This window comes from Seriola dumerili, unplaced genomic scaffold, assembly GCF_002260705.1.
Source record: "Seriola dumerili isolate Sdu_G_001 unplaced genomic scaffold, Sdu_1.0 BDQW01000226.1, whole genome shotgun sequence".
In the NCBI taxonomy this organism is placed as follows: Eukaryota; Metazoa; Chordata; class Actinopteri; order Carangiformes; family Carangidae; genus Seriola; species Seriola dumerili.
In genome coordinates this window covers 3,923,116-3,938,279 of record NW_019174481.1, presented here as the reverse complement: position 1 = coordinate 3,938,279, position 15,164 = coordinate 3,923,116, and the positions used below count along the sequence as shown (strand labels likewise).

At 40.1% G+C, this 15,164-nt stretch overlaps 1 protein-coding gene across 1 annotated transcript in view; it reads left to right on the top strand.

The window, feature by feature from the left end:
* The window catches only part of LOC111228848 (calsyntenin-2-like), a 144,295-nt gene that overhangs the window by 102,962 nt on the left and 26,169 nt on the right, over positions 1 to 15,164 (top strand). Inside the window, exons 4-9 of the mRNA XM_022754938.1 lie at positions 1,114 to 1,225; positions 1,524 to 1,620; positions 7,448 to 7,597; positions 11,069 to 11,254; positions 12,262 to 12,519; positions 13,981 to 14,102. Coding sequence (XP_022610659.1) covers positions 1,114 to 1,225; positions 1,524 to 1,620; positions 7,448 to 7,597; positions 11,069 to 11,254; positions 12,262 to 12,519; positions 13,981 to 14,102 — 925 coding nt within the window. The remainder of the gene's footprint in view (positions 1 to 1,113; positions 1,226 to 1,523; positions 1,621 to 7,447; positions 7,598 to 11,068; positions 11,255 to 12,261; positions 12,520 to 13,980; positions 14,103 to 15,164) is intronic.

Genomic DNA, 15,164 nt, shown 5'->3' with positions numbered 1-15,164 from the left:
TTCTTTTATGCCTCAGCTCTGAAGAAGTGACAGCTGAGACTTGCAGTTCTGCTCTCAGGATATGTCCCCCTAATGGCCCATCAGTATAATGTGTGTCCGTATACGTGTGCGTGGCAGTGCTATGTGAATGAGATTGACAGACAGGCAGACCAGCACGGACAGCAGCAAATCAAACCCTCTGGTCCTTCAGTCAGAGACGAGGAGCTGCTGAAATAGGCTGCTGCAGGCTCGGTACTAAACAGAGAAAGAGAGGGAAATTTATCAGCTCAGGGATCTGTGATAAATTTTCTCTAGTGGAAGATGAATGCCACACAGTGTTATGTGTGTGCGTGTGCGCATGCGCGTGTGTGCGTGCGTGTGTATGTGTGTGTGTGTGTGACATTATCACTGCATGACATTCTAAATAGGCCTCATTAAGCTAATGTCATTAATTAGCCAGATGTGCTTCCTCAGATGCACCGCGAGTTGTTGTCAGAGAAGGTCACCAGTGAAGAAAACTTCATGATACATCTGAATTATTGCTTCATTTATATACTTTAGTGCACAAATGTTATTGGAGTGCCAAGTTAATATCTTCAGCAGTTTCTCCCAGCGGATGAGACATCAGACTAGGAGGGAAGGGAAAAAATTTGAACCTTGAAAAATAATCTAGCTTTTCAAGACGAGTCTGTGTCAGTAGACAGGCCTGTTAAATTTAAGTTGTAGATAATAACGGAAACCCATTTCACAAAGAAATACTAACAAACACGACCTCATGTGTGGTACCTTTTTAATCAGCTCTTTTCAGCTGCTTTCTCCAGGAATAAATCTATTTTCCATCTAAGCACAGTAAGGAACTGTTTTCTTTTAATTTTCCTTCGCCTTCAACTAACTGGTGTTCTTAAAATAAACAGTGAAATAGGTCTTAATTAATTTTAATCATCTCTAATGACTTGCGGGTTTTTTTCCGTCTCTCCTCTCTCCCTTCCTCCATCCATCTATTCTTTCCCTGTGTCCTTATGTTACCTTTTCTCCATCAATCATCTCCACTTCAATTTCTTTGCATCCCTCTGTCCTTTTCCCCACCGTGCTCCCTCCCTCCTTCTTCTGTCTTCCATTCCCTCCTTCACTCAGGGCGGTGGTTCACATCCAGGTAGATGACGTTAATGAGTTCTCGCCTGTGTTTCGGGAGCCACTGTACAAGGCGTCAGTAATAGAGGGCAAGATCTACGACAGCATTCTGCAGGTATATAGATATTAGAATTTCCAGTGAATGCATATTTAGTTTTGTTTTATATTTATTATCATTATTATCATACCTAATATTGTCCTCTTTGTTAGTATTTTGTTAAAGAAAAGAAGAGTTTAAGAGTTAAAACAAATAAAAAATGTGATTCCATGTACAAGTTAACATTGTCTAAAAGAGCCACAGAAATCATTCAGGTAAAAAATGTGGGGTATTGTAATTGTCTGTAGTTGTTTTAGTGTTGCAGCTGTTGTTGATGGCCTGGGAGTGAACGGGATGTCACATTACATTATTACAGGTGGAAGCATGGGACCAGGACTGTTCACCACAATACAGCCAGATCTGCAACTATGAAATTGTCACTGCAGGGACGCCATTTGCCATAGACCGCAATGGTAAGTGTGTGTGTGTGTGTGTGTGTGTGTGTGTGTGTGTGTGTGTGTGTGTGTGTTTGTGTCTGGCTTGGCAGAGCGGGGGACTGGGCCGTAGTTATAATTGCTGATGGTGATGTGATTAGGAGTGATGTATGGGTCTGAGAGAGATGGGGAAACTAGGATAGCAGTGCGAGAGATAGAAGTGTCTGGATTTTCATCTAATTTAATTACACTGAAGGGCCATCATTCATGTAACACCTATACACAACTGCAGGTTATGAGCCATTGACTATACCATAAAATCACAAATTTACCTCAATTTATACCAAAATAACACACTTTCTTTTTAACCCAAATAATTAAACACAACCTTATACCTTTATCAAATAAAGATGTCATTTTTCTTTGGCAAAAATATGAAATATTAAAATCTAATTTAATTGGATTGCAACATAATTGGTTCAATTTTACTAACTTTTAATAAGCGTATTTGTTTGACAGTTGCGAAAGTACTACATTGTTAACCCCCGTTGCTTTTACAAGATTGCCTGAAAATAAAACAAAACAAATCCAGAGCAGCTACTAAACGGAGCTTGTGATGAGATTTTCAAATACTGGTTACCACAGTGAAGAATGAACTTTCAACCTCTGCTTCCAAGCCAACATGGAGGGAAAAAAAAAAAAATCTCAGTTTGAACATCAACAGCTGTTAAATGGACTTGGTGCTGATGTTTTCTTAATTGAGACAAAATAAAATTGAAAAAAAAAGCTGTTTTATGGAGAATCACGTGTACACACATACACATTTGGACCTTACTTGAGACATGTAATTTGGAATAGACTTACAGTGGTCCTGTCCTTGCCTCACTTGAACACAATCAGCATTGTTGATATCGTGATGAAAGGAAAAAGCCATTCCTCAGCTGAATTTGTATATATTCTTTCTATGATCGCAGCCAGCTGAGCCTCATGTGAACACGGTCGAGTCTGTACTAAAGATAGACATGAGAGAGCCAACGCTCAGATGACTCTGAATCTGGAGATGACTCGTGGAGCAGACAGTTAACTAGAAACCAGTGTGTAAAAACATGTTATGGAGGCTGGTTTTATCACAGTAAGTCTTGTATTTGAAAAACTCTGGATTCTGGAGAATTCTGTCGGTAACAACTGCACTAATCATCTACTTATGGAATAATGTGAATGCGGTTAAAGGATTGCAGTATGAAGAGGAAGTAGAAAGCAGACAACTATGGCTGATCCCTCTTTATATTGCTATATTGTTGTGATCTGTCAAGCAGGCCTAGCTTTTTATCAGTGCATAGCTCAAAAGTTATTTGACAAAGATCCACCTTCTGCTGTGGCAGCCTCTTCTTTTATTATTTCTTTTTTCGGTTTTCTTGCGTTCATTTGTGGCTTTACACCAGTCCTAGTTTGACGGGTGGATTGTATTTCATTTCTGATTGAGAGCTATTCTGAGCATATCTGTCTATATAAAATTTCAGCTTTGGGCTTTGTGCCGACTTCTCCCTGAGCTTCCACAGCTACACTGTGCTGATCTGAGTGCAGCGTAATCCAAACTGAACGGAGACTGGAGGGCTTTGTGTATGTTGAACTCTACCAATAGATCAGACAGAGGCACACACTGCTTTCTTTGTCTCTCTCAGGGTCTTATTTATTATTTGGTCTCATTGCTTTTTGAGTTTGGCCTCCTGGTCTTATTCTCACTGTATTTTTACAGAGGTCTGGCCCATTTGATTTGAACTTCTCCCAGGCACAATGATATTGTCTGGGAGAAACTGCAAGACACAACACAGTGGTTAGACCTACTTTATAGAGCAATGGTCCTTTTGTGAGGGAAGTGCAAAATAAAATAGAGAAGTAAACGAGCTTTGCTGCAGTGTGTATCTCTGCTGTCAGACATGGAGTAAAATTTTTAAAAGAGACAGTAAATTAAGACTAAATGGATTCAGCACTTTCTTTGTTGAGTGATGATAATAAACTGGCCCTGAATCAGTAAGGGTTTAGAGTTCAGATCTTGTTTGTGCAGTTGCTACAGTCAAATTGAGTCTGATTGGATCTCTTTTGCTATGATTTGATAACATATTCTGTAGTAATTAACTTGTTGAAACCCTCACTTTGAAGATCATTTTAAATGAGTTTTAGATCAACTACGCACGTGCTCTTCTGCAAGCAGAGTTAATTGTATTGCTACTGTACAGTTATTCTGCCCGTGTAGATGCTCCTGCATTTCAGGATGCCAAGTGAGAGATTTATTCTGCTGATGTGAACAGTGGCTCCCACGAGCTGCTCATATTTTCGGAACGTAATTTAATAAATACCTTGTTAAGGCTATAGGGACTACTGTTGACCCAGATAGACTTCATTGACTGCTAACTTGTAAATATATTTCTGTGTTACCCTTTTGTGATGTGAAGAAATGCGGTTTGTATTCCCAGTACTGATTATAGGATATTCTCATCCTGTAACCACGAGTGAGCTGTGTCACCATGAGGAACCTCTTATCCCTCTTTAGAAGAGATCAATGTTTTCACTTGTCATTCAGCTGGCCCCCCTCCTTGCTTTTAGTAAAGTTGCTGTTGGATTGAACGGGCTGTGTCATTCAGCTGACGTATGACCTCTGTGTTCTGCCTGAATGCAAAGCTTAAAGGACTTCTCCAGCAATTCAGCAATGCAACTCCCTAATGTTTTACAAATTCACAAGAGAGAGAGAAAAATCAAAATCAATGCAGCAGCGGCCAAGATATCCTGACTTTCCGTCTCTAGTGTGTGTCGAGCTCCCTGAACACTGGATCTTACATTTCCCAAAATGCAACTGAATAACATCTATTATCAAACCTCCCTGCCGCCTACATGTCCACTTTTTTTTTTTTTGAATGCCACATCTCTAGTTTTGACTGTCTATAAGTCTTGAGGCCAAGCCTATATGACCCTGATGACATCACTGCGGGCTATTTTCTCAAACTCTGAAAAGTTCCTTCCAGTCCCTCAGAGGACATTGTGTAGCTGTGTTCACAGACTGAGTAGTAATCATAGGGGTGGGCAATCTAATGATCTTTAATCATAGACATAAAAGGTGCTATATTTCGATATTTCATATTAAAAGTTCAGTTGCTGCTAACCAGCCCATTGTTAGCTGATAAACAGCAAGCCCGCTAACTGCAGCTGGCAACAGGAGTCCTTGTTCTACTCTGCAGCCTCGGCAAGCTTGGCGTAGTGCCACATGCACCAGTTCTCCACTTGATTACCGTCACCAGATGCAGTCCAAGATGCAGGTCCAAGTGGAGTTTCAGTCTGTCTGCGGGACGAGAGACTTGCCTGCAGGCAGGGAAACGCGAGGCGGGACGAGCCGGGGCTAAATAACAGAGCTGTCAAAATGAATACTCCCTATGAACTAAGCAAAAAACTGTAAATGGTTGTGACACAGTTCTTAAAAAGAGGAAAGCATTGTAGGTGAAGAGCAGCGGTGAGCCGACAAACATCCGAAAGAAGTGTCAAAGTAGCAGAAAGATACAAATCACAACTTCTAGTCAGGGCTTTCAGAGTAAAATCAGAGCGGAAACAAGTGACAGGCTTTGTGTCCAGGCAACCACATGTACAACTAGTCATGTGATCACGAGTTCAACTAAATCTGTGGGGAGACTCGTGATTCAGATTGTGGATCATGATTCTTGATAGATTGTCATATGATCTTTTGCCCATATCACCCACCCCCAACGTACCCACTGTGACAAGTAAACTGAACATCATGTGTACTATGGACAGAATAAGAAAATCCTAAATCCAGATGGGCTCCTTAGATCCCTTGTGAAGATGATGTTAAAGGTCGCCTGCTAATGAAACAAGAAATGAAAATGTCCTGTCAAATCAAAATGGCAAATGTTGAAAACGGGAAATGGTTGATATCAAGTACTTTTACTGTTGCAGTTGTTCTCACCAGCTGCGGATCAAATAGTCACTGTAGGAGATTTTTGTAGGAACTGTCTGACTCTGACCTCCTTGCCTTTCTCCCTCTGACATTTCAAGCTCAGCTCTTTTTGTTCCGTACTGCTGTGCTCTGAACTGATTTCCTCAGTGCTCACTGCACCTCCTCTCCTCTGGACTTTTTCTCTCTTTTCTTCTCTTTTTCTCTGGTCACTTCTCCTCTCCTCTTCTCTCTGACAGCAATCAGAGTGACAGTTTTTCATACAATCAAGACTACAGATGCAAACAACAAAAATAGCTTCAGTTGCCTTTGTAGTTCCGGGGGCCGACTGCGATGGCAGTGACTGTCTCAATAAATCTTTGACAAAATAAGAATATGACTTTGTTTTGTAGCCTTTAGTTTATCTTAAAGAACATCTGTATGGAAGTCTCACAGATAAATAATGTTCATTAACTAGAAAAGCTTTGAGTCCTGTTTTACTTTTTTGCTTTGACAGACTCCGAGACAAACAGCATCAGTTGCAACCAGCAACTCACTCTGTAGTTGCCATTTTGTGACACAGCGATATAGACTGAATGAACCTCACTGCTGCTTTGTTAACATTTAGCTCAGTCGATAAAGCATACTTTAGGATTGTTGCACCAGCATTTCCAGGGCGTAATCACCTGTGAGTCATGAGGCCTTAATATTTTTTGTGCTTGTTGGCTACCACACACATACACTGACATACATTTACTTAAATCTCTTGGCCTCTCTCTCTCTCTCTCTCTCTCTCTCTCTCTCTCTCTCTCTCTGTGTACACATTTGTGTATTTGTGTGTGTGTTGTCTGCTTTTGATAAATATCCAGTCATAAGTTTTGTGGCTACAGTTGAGTAGACCTCACTCCACCTGAGGCCAGTCTCATAAGATTAGTCTATTACTTAGCGAAACTTTGGGTTTAATTCAATTCAATTTTATTCACATAGCACCAAATCATTACATATATTGTCTTAAGGCATTATTGTAAGGTCAAGACTTTTATATTACAAAGAGAAACTCAACCGTTCCCACTGTTCAAGTCGTGCTTTCCAGTCTCACAAAACAAACCCACATGCCCATGGTATCCTATGCTGCTCCAGCAAGTTCACACATTAAAATGAAATCTGCAAGCAGCCCTTCAACTAACTAATCATCTCAGTGGAAAAATGGAGTCACCATTCCTTTTAGATGTCAGTGGGGATTGAAGTAATTGGTGTACAACCAGTTTTCTAAAGCTCTACAAGGTAGAGAATAAAGTTTCTCACAGTGTTTAGTCCCACATACCATCAAGCATTGTTTCCTTCAACCAAATTATTTATGCATTTATGAAATTTTGTAGTTTTTCCTCTTGACTTCAGCAGCAGAATTTGACAATATTCAAACAGGCAAATTATCAGTGTGAAAGGTAATACTTTATTTTACAGTAAATAACTGCAGTATTCAGCACCGTTAAACATTTGTTAGCTGGCAGAGGGTTGCACTATTGAACAATAGTAACCTCAGTATATGAAATGATCTAGTGGCTCTACTCGAGGCAAATCCTCAGGCCTGTAGCATCCTGTCCATCTCACACTGTTCTTACGCTGTTACCCTGGTGGTAGGCAAAGATAATCTATCATTACAATTTTACATCAACTGTTTACAGTGAGGCTTTGATATTAAAATGCTACACAAGGTTACTGGACCTTGAGTTTTCAGTAAAAGACTTCAGTGAGTACAAAAGCTTTTGTTTTCAAGGAGCAGTTTCTTTAATGCAACGTCACTTTCAATTATTGCTCAGCAGCAAATGTTTCTCACTTTATTATGAACAAATAAGCATAACAGTTTATTTTTCTATGTCGGTGGATAATCATAATCATATTTCCTCTTTGATTTCTTTCCTTTAGGTAACATCAGAAATACAGAGCGACTGAGCTATGACAAGCAGCAGAGCTACAAGATTATGGTGACGGCCTTTGACTGTGGTCAGAAGAGAGCAAAGGAGGATGTGGCTGTGCATATTGATGTCAAGCCTATTTGCAAACCTGGATGGCAAGGTCAGAGATAAAGAAATAGCCACTGAAATATTTGCAAAATGCCTATATTTATCTTGCAATACTTGACAGAAATGTGCTTATTTCTATATTGGTATAAAGTGCATTGAGATGTTTAAATGTATTCAAATGTAAAGCAATACCATCAAAAATTGAAGCGGGCAATTCAGTGCAGTCTTTGAGCATATCCTTTCCCTCGAGGGAGTTCTGTTTCATTTTAGAATGAATGTCTCTCGAGGAAATCAGAAGACCTGACAAAAACCTCCAGAGGGAAAGTTGACTGGAATGTGTATGTGGTGTTTTTTTTTTTCCCTCCCTCCTTCAACATGGCAGCAGCTGGGCATTCGAGCCAGCCCGTCTCCCCCGCTGCTTCACCTGTCAGCGCTGACAGCATCTCAGGAGTCAGGAATGAAAGCGGAAGACAGAGAAAGATAAGACAGGAGAGGGGCGAAGGAGGGAGAAAGAGATAAAGAAAGAGGCAGAGTGAACAGGCAACTCATGGGAGGGAGGAGGGGAACAAAGTTATAGTGAGAGGGAGAGGTGATGCTTATACTAACGGCCTTAAAAAGAATGGCCCCAGTCAACTACAACACACCGTAGTGCTGTTTTTAAACTCATGACCAGATCCTGTTAACAGTGTCATTAATTCCCATCATATTCTTGTAGAACTCCAAGAAAAATCAAGCCATGGACGACATAAAACTCTTGGTTATTCATGAACCAAACGGTTCTTTGCCACTTTCTACATACACTGAAAATCAGTGTATTATTGACTTAAGTGTTTTTGGACATTTGAAGCCTTTATTACAGACAGTGGAGAGATGACAGGAAACAATGAGGAGAGAGATGCGACAAAGGTTCCTGGCCAGTTTATGCTCAGCGTCTTAACCCCTCTGCCGAGGGCATAGATTCTTCCAAAAGAAAGAAATAAAAGAAAGAAAGATGAATGCTACTGATTTATATTTCTATCAGTCTAGCAAATTATTATGAAACTGGTTATTGTGCTTTCCAAATTAGAAATGCTATGGTAATACTACTACTTCAATACTATTGCCAATTAAAATAACACTTGCTTTTTCATAATAAGGAGCTCCTACTTTATGATATCATGATATAATATTATTCATGCTTCTTTACAAAAGCCAATGTCCTTTGCTGCCTTATGTTCAAAGATCTTCAATTCTACATGTTTTTTAGAGATGTACTGACAGAGAGTATAAACATGATATAAATTTAAGCAATTATTTTTTTGTCAAAAGAAGGGATAACTGAAAATAACTAGATGAGAAAATCACCATTTTTATCAGCTTTGCTCAGAGAGATTTTAGTAAGTAAATCAAACAGAAACTATAAGAGTGAGACAGAAAAAAATTGTATTTTAAAAAGTGAAGGGGACATGTCTCCCCAATCCTCCTGTGGAAATCACACCCGCGCTCTAAGCTATGGGCCCCTCCCATGTGGAGCATATATAGAAAATCTCTATAGACTTAGTATATGTGATGAACGCTGACCTGGGAATTACCTCAGCTAGTCATTAGAAATACAACATGTAGAAGTTTTCAAATGCAGCTGTGTCACAGTTTTAAGTGTTGCTACAAGACATAAAGAAGTATATTGGATAGAAGTTAAAATGCATTAAAATAATTGATTTTCAGCTCTTCCTCATCAATTATTTTTATATATCTAAATATTAAATACTTACAGTAGAAGTGCATTATTACATAATTACCATAATATTCACCGAAGCTGCTTCATCTCTTGCATCCATTGTCAGATGAAATAATAGTTCAGACTGATGATTAAAACATCATTTATGGTCCACAGATTGTACAGCCATGGTATAAATGTACATGATGGTTTGATGATATCATGGCTAGATAATGGCATTGTATAATTTTGTGCTATGATGGGAGAAGATCATTTAGTAGGAAAAAAAATCACATGTGAACGAGCCTTTTACAGACGAGATCCATTAGTGCAAAGAGAGAAAATATTGAAAATGACATGAATGCCAGTTGTTTAGGCTTTTGGGACACTCATTGAAGGAAATGTCAGTGCACTTCACAGAGAGTTGGATGTGCAGACAGAAATAGTAAAGGAGTGTTGAGAAAAGTGGTCTGAAATGGCATACTGGTTTCAACGTGGAACAGACATGTGCCATTTTTTTCAATCCAAAAACCTACTGATTTATGGAACATAAAACCACTGACAACAAAATAAGAGCTGGATCTGGATGATTCAAGCTCGTGCTTTTAAAGAAAGATACACAATTATTTTCCAGATGGTATCACGGGCATTTTCAACTCTCCACATTTGAACCACTTGCTATCATTACCCTGTTATCATCCTTATCAATGTTGCATGATTCTTTACGATTTGGCTAATAAAAGGGGGCCATACTGCAAAACCCTCTTGTAAAACCATTAACTGAGAGTGGTGTAAAGCCATGAATAAAACATAATGCACTGGTGCACACAAACATCAAGTCTTTTGTTCACATAATCATATTTATCATCTGTGTGTAAAGGTCAGCAGTTCTCCTGCTGCTGCTTTTTTTGAAGAAGGCTCCCCGGCATAAATGGAGGCTAAATATGTCTCGCTCCATCTCACCCTTCCTCGCCCACCGAATCACAGTCCATTTCTCTTTTTGTGAATGTTTGTCTCTGGAGACTTGATATCCTATTCTGTAGGCTTGGCAAGAGCTGCCAGGTGTCCACACGCACACACACACACACACACACACACACACACACACACACACACACACACACACACACACACACACACACACACACACACACACACACACACATATGCATAGGCACATGCACTCAAACTTTCCCTCAAACAATCATGCTTATGAATCCCTTTCACCTCCAGATTCAGGGATTTTCATACACACTGGGGATAAATATAACACTTGGATAATGAAAATATAACACCATGCAACAGGACTGACAGTTACAAGGAGGGGAGCACCCCTCTTTACCACGCCTGTCATGTTACTGGGTCCTTTTGACTTGACACAGGGAAGGATTTTACTGAGAAAATTCCAAGCTCCCAAGTTGCCAACCAGTGTGGTTGCCTGTCATCGTTTCAAGACCTTATTTTAAACCCACTTACAGCAGAACAAAGTTTTTTATTCCTTTTATTTCTGTGGACTGCTCTAATAATGCTTTTAAAAGTAGACTAAAAGACAGCGAGATATGCAACAAGAGAATGTAAATAATGTCAAGATTGGGAAAGACCGAAGGAATTTAGAAACACAAATAAGAGAGTCAGTTAGAGCCGAACGATCTCTCAATGGGTTAAAAATGTTCTTCTTTTGTTTACACCACAGTCAAACCACAAACAACACGTCACTGATGGCTGGATATCTCAGTGTGTATGTACTAAAGGAAATTGGTGAAAGTAATTGCCTGCAGATATTAGATGCTCAGTAGAATTAAGAAGCTATTTACTGTGTTCATAAAGGTTGGAACAAGCGTGTGGACTATGAGCCAGGGACTGGGAGCAAGCAGCTGTTCCCCAAGATGCACTTGGAGACCTGTGGCGGTCCCCTGTCTGGCGTGAGGGCGATGGTGGAGCTGCAGACCAACCACATCGGGAAGGGCTGCGACCGTGAAACGTACTCTGAAAAGTCTCTGCAAAAACTCTGTGGTGAGAAGAGAGAAGTAAAATCAGAGAGAGAGAAAAAAAGAAATTAGCAGAAGTGAGGAGGTGAGAGAAGAAAGTGACAAAATGAAAAGCCTTGTTGAAATAGTGAGGTGTTATTAAAGAGTAGAGGGGTCTGAGGGAGCAAAGAGTAGAAATAATAATGAGAGACGATGAAGAATGTAATTCGAAGAAGAAATTACCTCTTGACGTCTTAACCTCTGCAGTATATTAATATGCCAATTTCCAGTGTGCCATTTTAATCCTGAAGACTATTTTGAATTTCATTTTTTTATATTGAATTAAATTCCAAACATCATGTCAAACTGTGACATGTGTTCATTATTACCTCCCATTTATACCCTGGAATATGGCTTTGCCCTGTAATACATACAGTACACGTAAAACACAAATTCAATACCATTACTAATTATTGCCAATAAAGAAAATATTCCTCTTTAGAATCTACAATTTAAAAAAAAAATAAAAGCCTGAAAAGGACTATGAGGGAAACAGCAAACAAAGATGGAGGATTTACATATGTGCTTGATCTGACTGACAAGAGTACCGTCTTAATTATACTGTGTCTTGTAAATGAGTCATTTCCTTTCAAAACATGTTTAAAATTAGAGCATTCTTGTGATGTAAGTGGGGCAGGGCACTTCACTGCATCTTTAGGGACCACACATGGTATTTTGAATTTCGAATACTGCATGTGTACAGAGTGCATGATGGTAGTAGAAATATAAGCCCAACAAGTTTTGCACGAGCAGATTCACATAAGAACCATGGCTATATGACATTTGTTACAAATGATTCACGACCATATTACAATAAATATATTAACAAAACACATATCCTGATTCATAGAGCTATGTTTAATTAAACTGGCAGGCATGCTGACATGTGAGGACATCCAGAAAGATGACACAGAAAGCAGAAAGTGATCGTGGCAAAGCAGCTTCTCTCCAGGTTTTCTTGACAGTGTGCGATGTTCTGATTGGCACATCCAGGTGCGGCATCGGGCAGCACCGACCTCCTTCCTGCCCCCAGCCCTTCCACAAACTGGACGGCGTCTCTGCTGACTGACAGCGGGCGAGACAGCGACCTCATCTACAGATTCGACGGGCGTCAGGCTGCCAATGTTCCAGATCACGTGGTGCCCCAAAACCTGACAGACCAGTTCACCGTGGCAACCTGGATGAAACACGGGCCCAGTCCAGGACTCAGAGCTGAGAAGGAAACCTTACTTTGTAACTCTGACAAGACCGGTGAGGAAATTATTTCACATCTGATCACTTAAGATGTAAGGCCCTTTTATTGAAACATAAACATTTTATACTTTCTGGTGTCCCCAACATTACAAGGAGGACATGCCATAAACACTGCATGATCAAAAACCTCCTTTCAAAATTAAAAGATTACTAAGACTGAGACTGAAGCCCACAATAGCAAATGCTCTTTGAAAGTTTTTTTCCCACTGCATGTCTGAACTGAGCTGCCTGAACTGTGTAATTAAGCGAGCCATCTGCAAATTGCACACTCTCACAATGGTCTCACAGATGGCTTATTAGCTTAGGAAATGTGTACTCTGATCTTGTGATGCAAAACTGCAGAGTAGTTCATGTTAGACCACCAGAGTCTTATAAGCCCTTTTTTTTTTTTTGCATTTGTAATGTTTTGGCTAAAGAATATAAATGGTGTCTGAAGACTCAGCACGTATCGGGTCTCATCATTGCTCTGAATAAGGTGACATTAGGGGCGGGCGATATGGTCAAAACTTCAAAACTATCATGATAATTCACAGCATCATCTCTGTCTATAGCAACATGTCAGAGTGATTATCAAACTTTTCAGAACATATACTTACATCCCACTCAGTCAAACAATTGTTATAGTGTTTGACCCATGAAATAGTTTATAGTATGTACTGAAGGGCTCTTTTTGTGATTGAATTTGGTGAAGTTTAACATATTATCATGCATTTAGATATGCGAATTGTGAACCCTGATGTTCCGATATGAGATTATAACACAATACAGTTACATGGACAGGCAAGAAATGATATTATTGATAGTATAATAGTCATGGGATTACCTGTCTTCTCATTTTGAATTGTTTCTGTGATAATAAATCAAATAATGTTAAGTTTTCAAAACATGGCTTTGTCATGTTTTTGTACTTGACTGACAAACATCTCAACACCCAAACTGAGTCTACCGATACGCAAGAAAACAACACAAAGATTGTCTTTAAAAGGCCGCCAGCAGCTCTTCGCTGTGGAGTCACTTGGTATTTAGAAGAGGATCTGTTGCACACCCCACACATCATCCCACCTCAAGATTACTGAAGTGTATTATAAAAGCAGAGCAAGTGGGACTCGCCCTTCATAGCCATCTTATACAGACACCAGTCGATCATCCAGAAAAAAACACACTCACTGGACCCTTTCTGTCATGATGACTGCTGTCTTTTCATACGGAGAAACAATTTCCAGTAGCTGGAAGGAGTTCAGTGTTTCCCGCAGCTCTACCATATGACAGTTTTTCACTGCTCCCTGAAAAAACTCAAAAGAAATCTCGAGGAGCAGGTGCATCACTTTATTGTCCTTCAAGTTAGAGGGAATAATCTTGTTGATTAATACGCTGTATCATGTAGAATTATGTTTAATTGTGTTTAATTGTGTGAGTGTGTTTGTGTGACCATGCATGCCTGCGCTGTTCCTCCTTCAGAGATGAACCGCCACCATTACTCTCTGTACGTCCACAACTGCCGCCTGGTGTTCCTGCTCAGAAGAGATTTCACTCAGGTCGACACTTTCAGACCTGCCGAGTTCCACTGGAAACTGGAGCAGGTGAGGAGTGTGTATGCGCGTGTTTGAATGCGAGAATAGATCAGGGTGATTTTCTGCAGCAGGTGAAAGGCTATCATTATTTGTATAGTGAAGGGAGAGGCTCTCCATTCTAATTACTGGAGGCCCTCCATCACTTTCTTCTGCTCGCTGTAGGAGATAACAGAGTAGAAGACAACGTTATCCCACACACAGACACACACACAAACATAGACCTGAAGTGGAAAGTCTGTTTAGTTATGGGTAATAGCTCACCCAGCTGCAGATCTCGATTATCTGTCATGCGTCTGGGGAAGTTGCTGAACTAATTTGCAGTGACGCTTACTGTTTCAGTCTTGGGAAGGAAAAAGATTCACCGTATGAAGTTGCTTCAGCTCAGGAGACGCATATAATAAGATATTCTTTTTGTCCCTAGAAGTATCCTGCAGATTAATATAATGGTGCTGTAAATAACCTTGGAAATACTCTCGGTATGATGCACAGCAGGCAGGTATTTTATCTAAACGTAAAAATAACAATTTAAAGTTTTAGTCCACACAGTTCACAAGTTCACACAGTGACATCTACCCCTCACCTTACCATCGGGATTACAGTGCAGGGTCAGAGCACTGACCGTGGAGCTGGCAGGATTAAAGGTCTTGCTCAAGGAGACCTCAGCAAGGAGAACGCTTGGATGAGAATCATCCAGCTGAAGGACGCCTAGTCACTCTAGCTTGCCATGCAGCCACTGAGCAGAGAGAATCCTACTGTAAAAAAGAAAAGAAAATCCCCACAGCTGAGATGATTTTGATGATAAGCTGAACTCTCTTGTACAGGAATCTCCCCTTTTCCACAGACTCTCCCCAGCTCAGTAATAATGCATGGTAGATGTAAATCTAATCAAATTGTTTTCCTTTGGGATACAGAGTATATCCACCTCACACTTAAGTTATTAGAAAATGCTCCATAATTACAGCAAGCTCTCCAGAGTTTTTGCTCACTAAGCAGATTATAAGAGATTTGTATTTGGGTTTTTCTGCATGTGTGCTCATGCATGTGTGAGCGTGGATTTGCATGTGCGTCGAC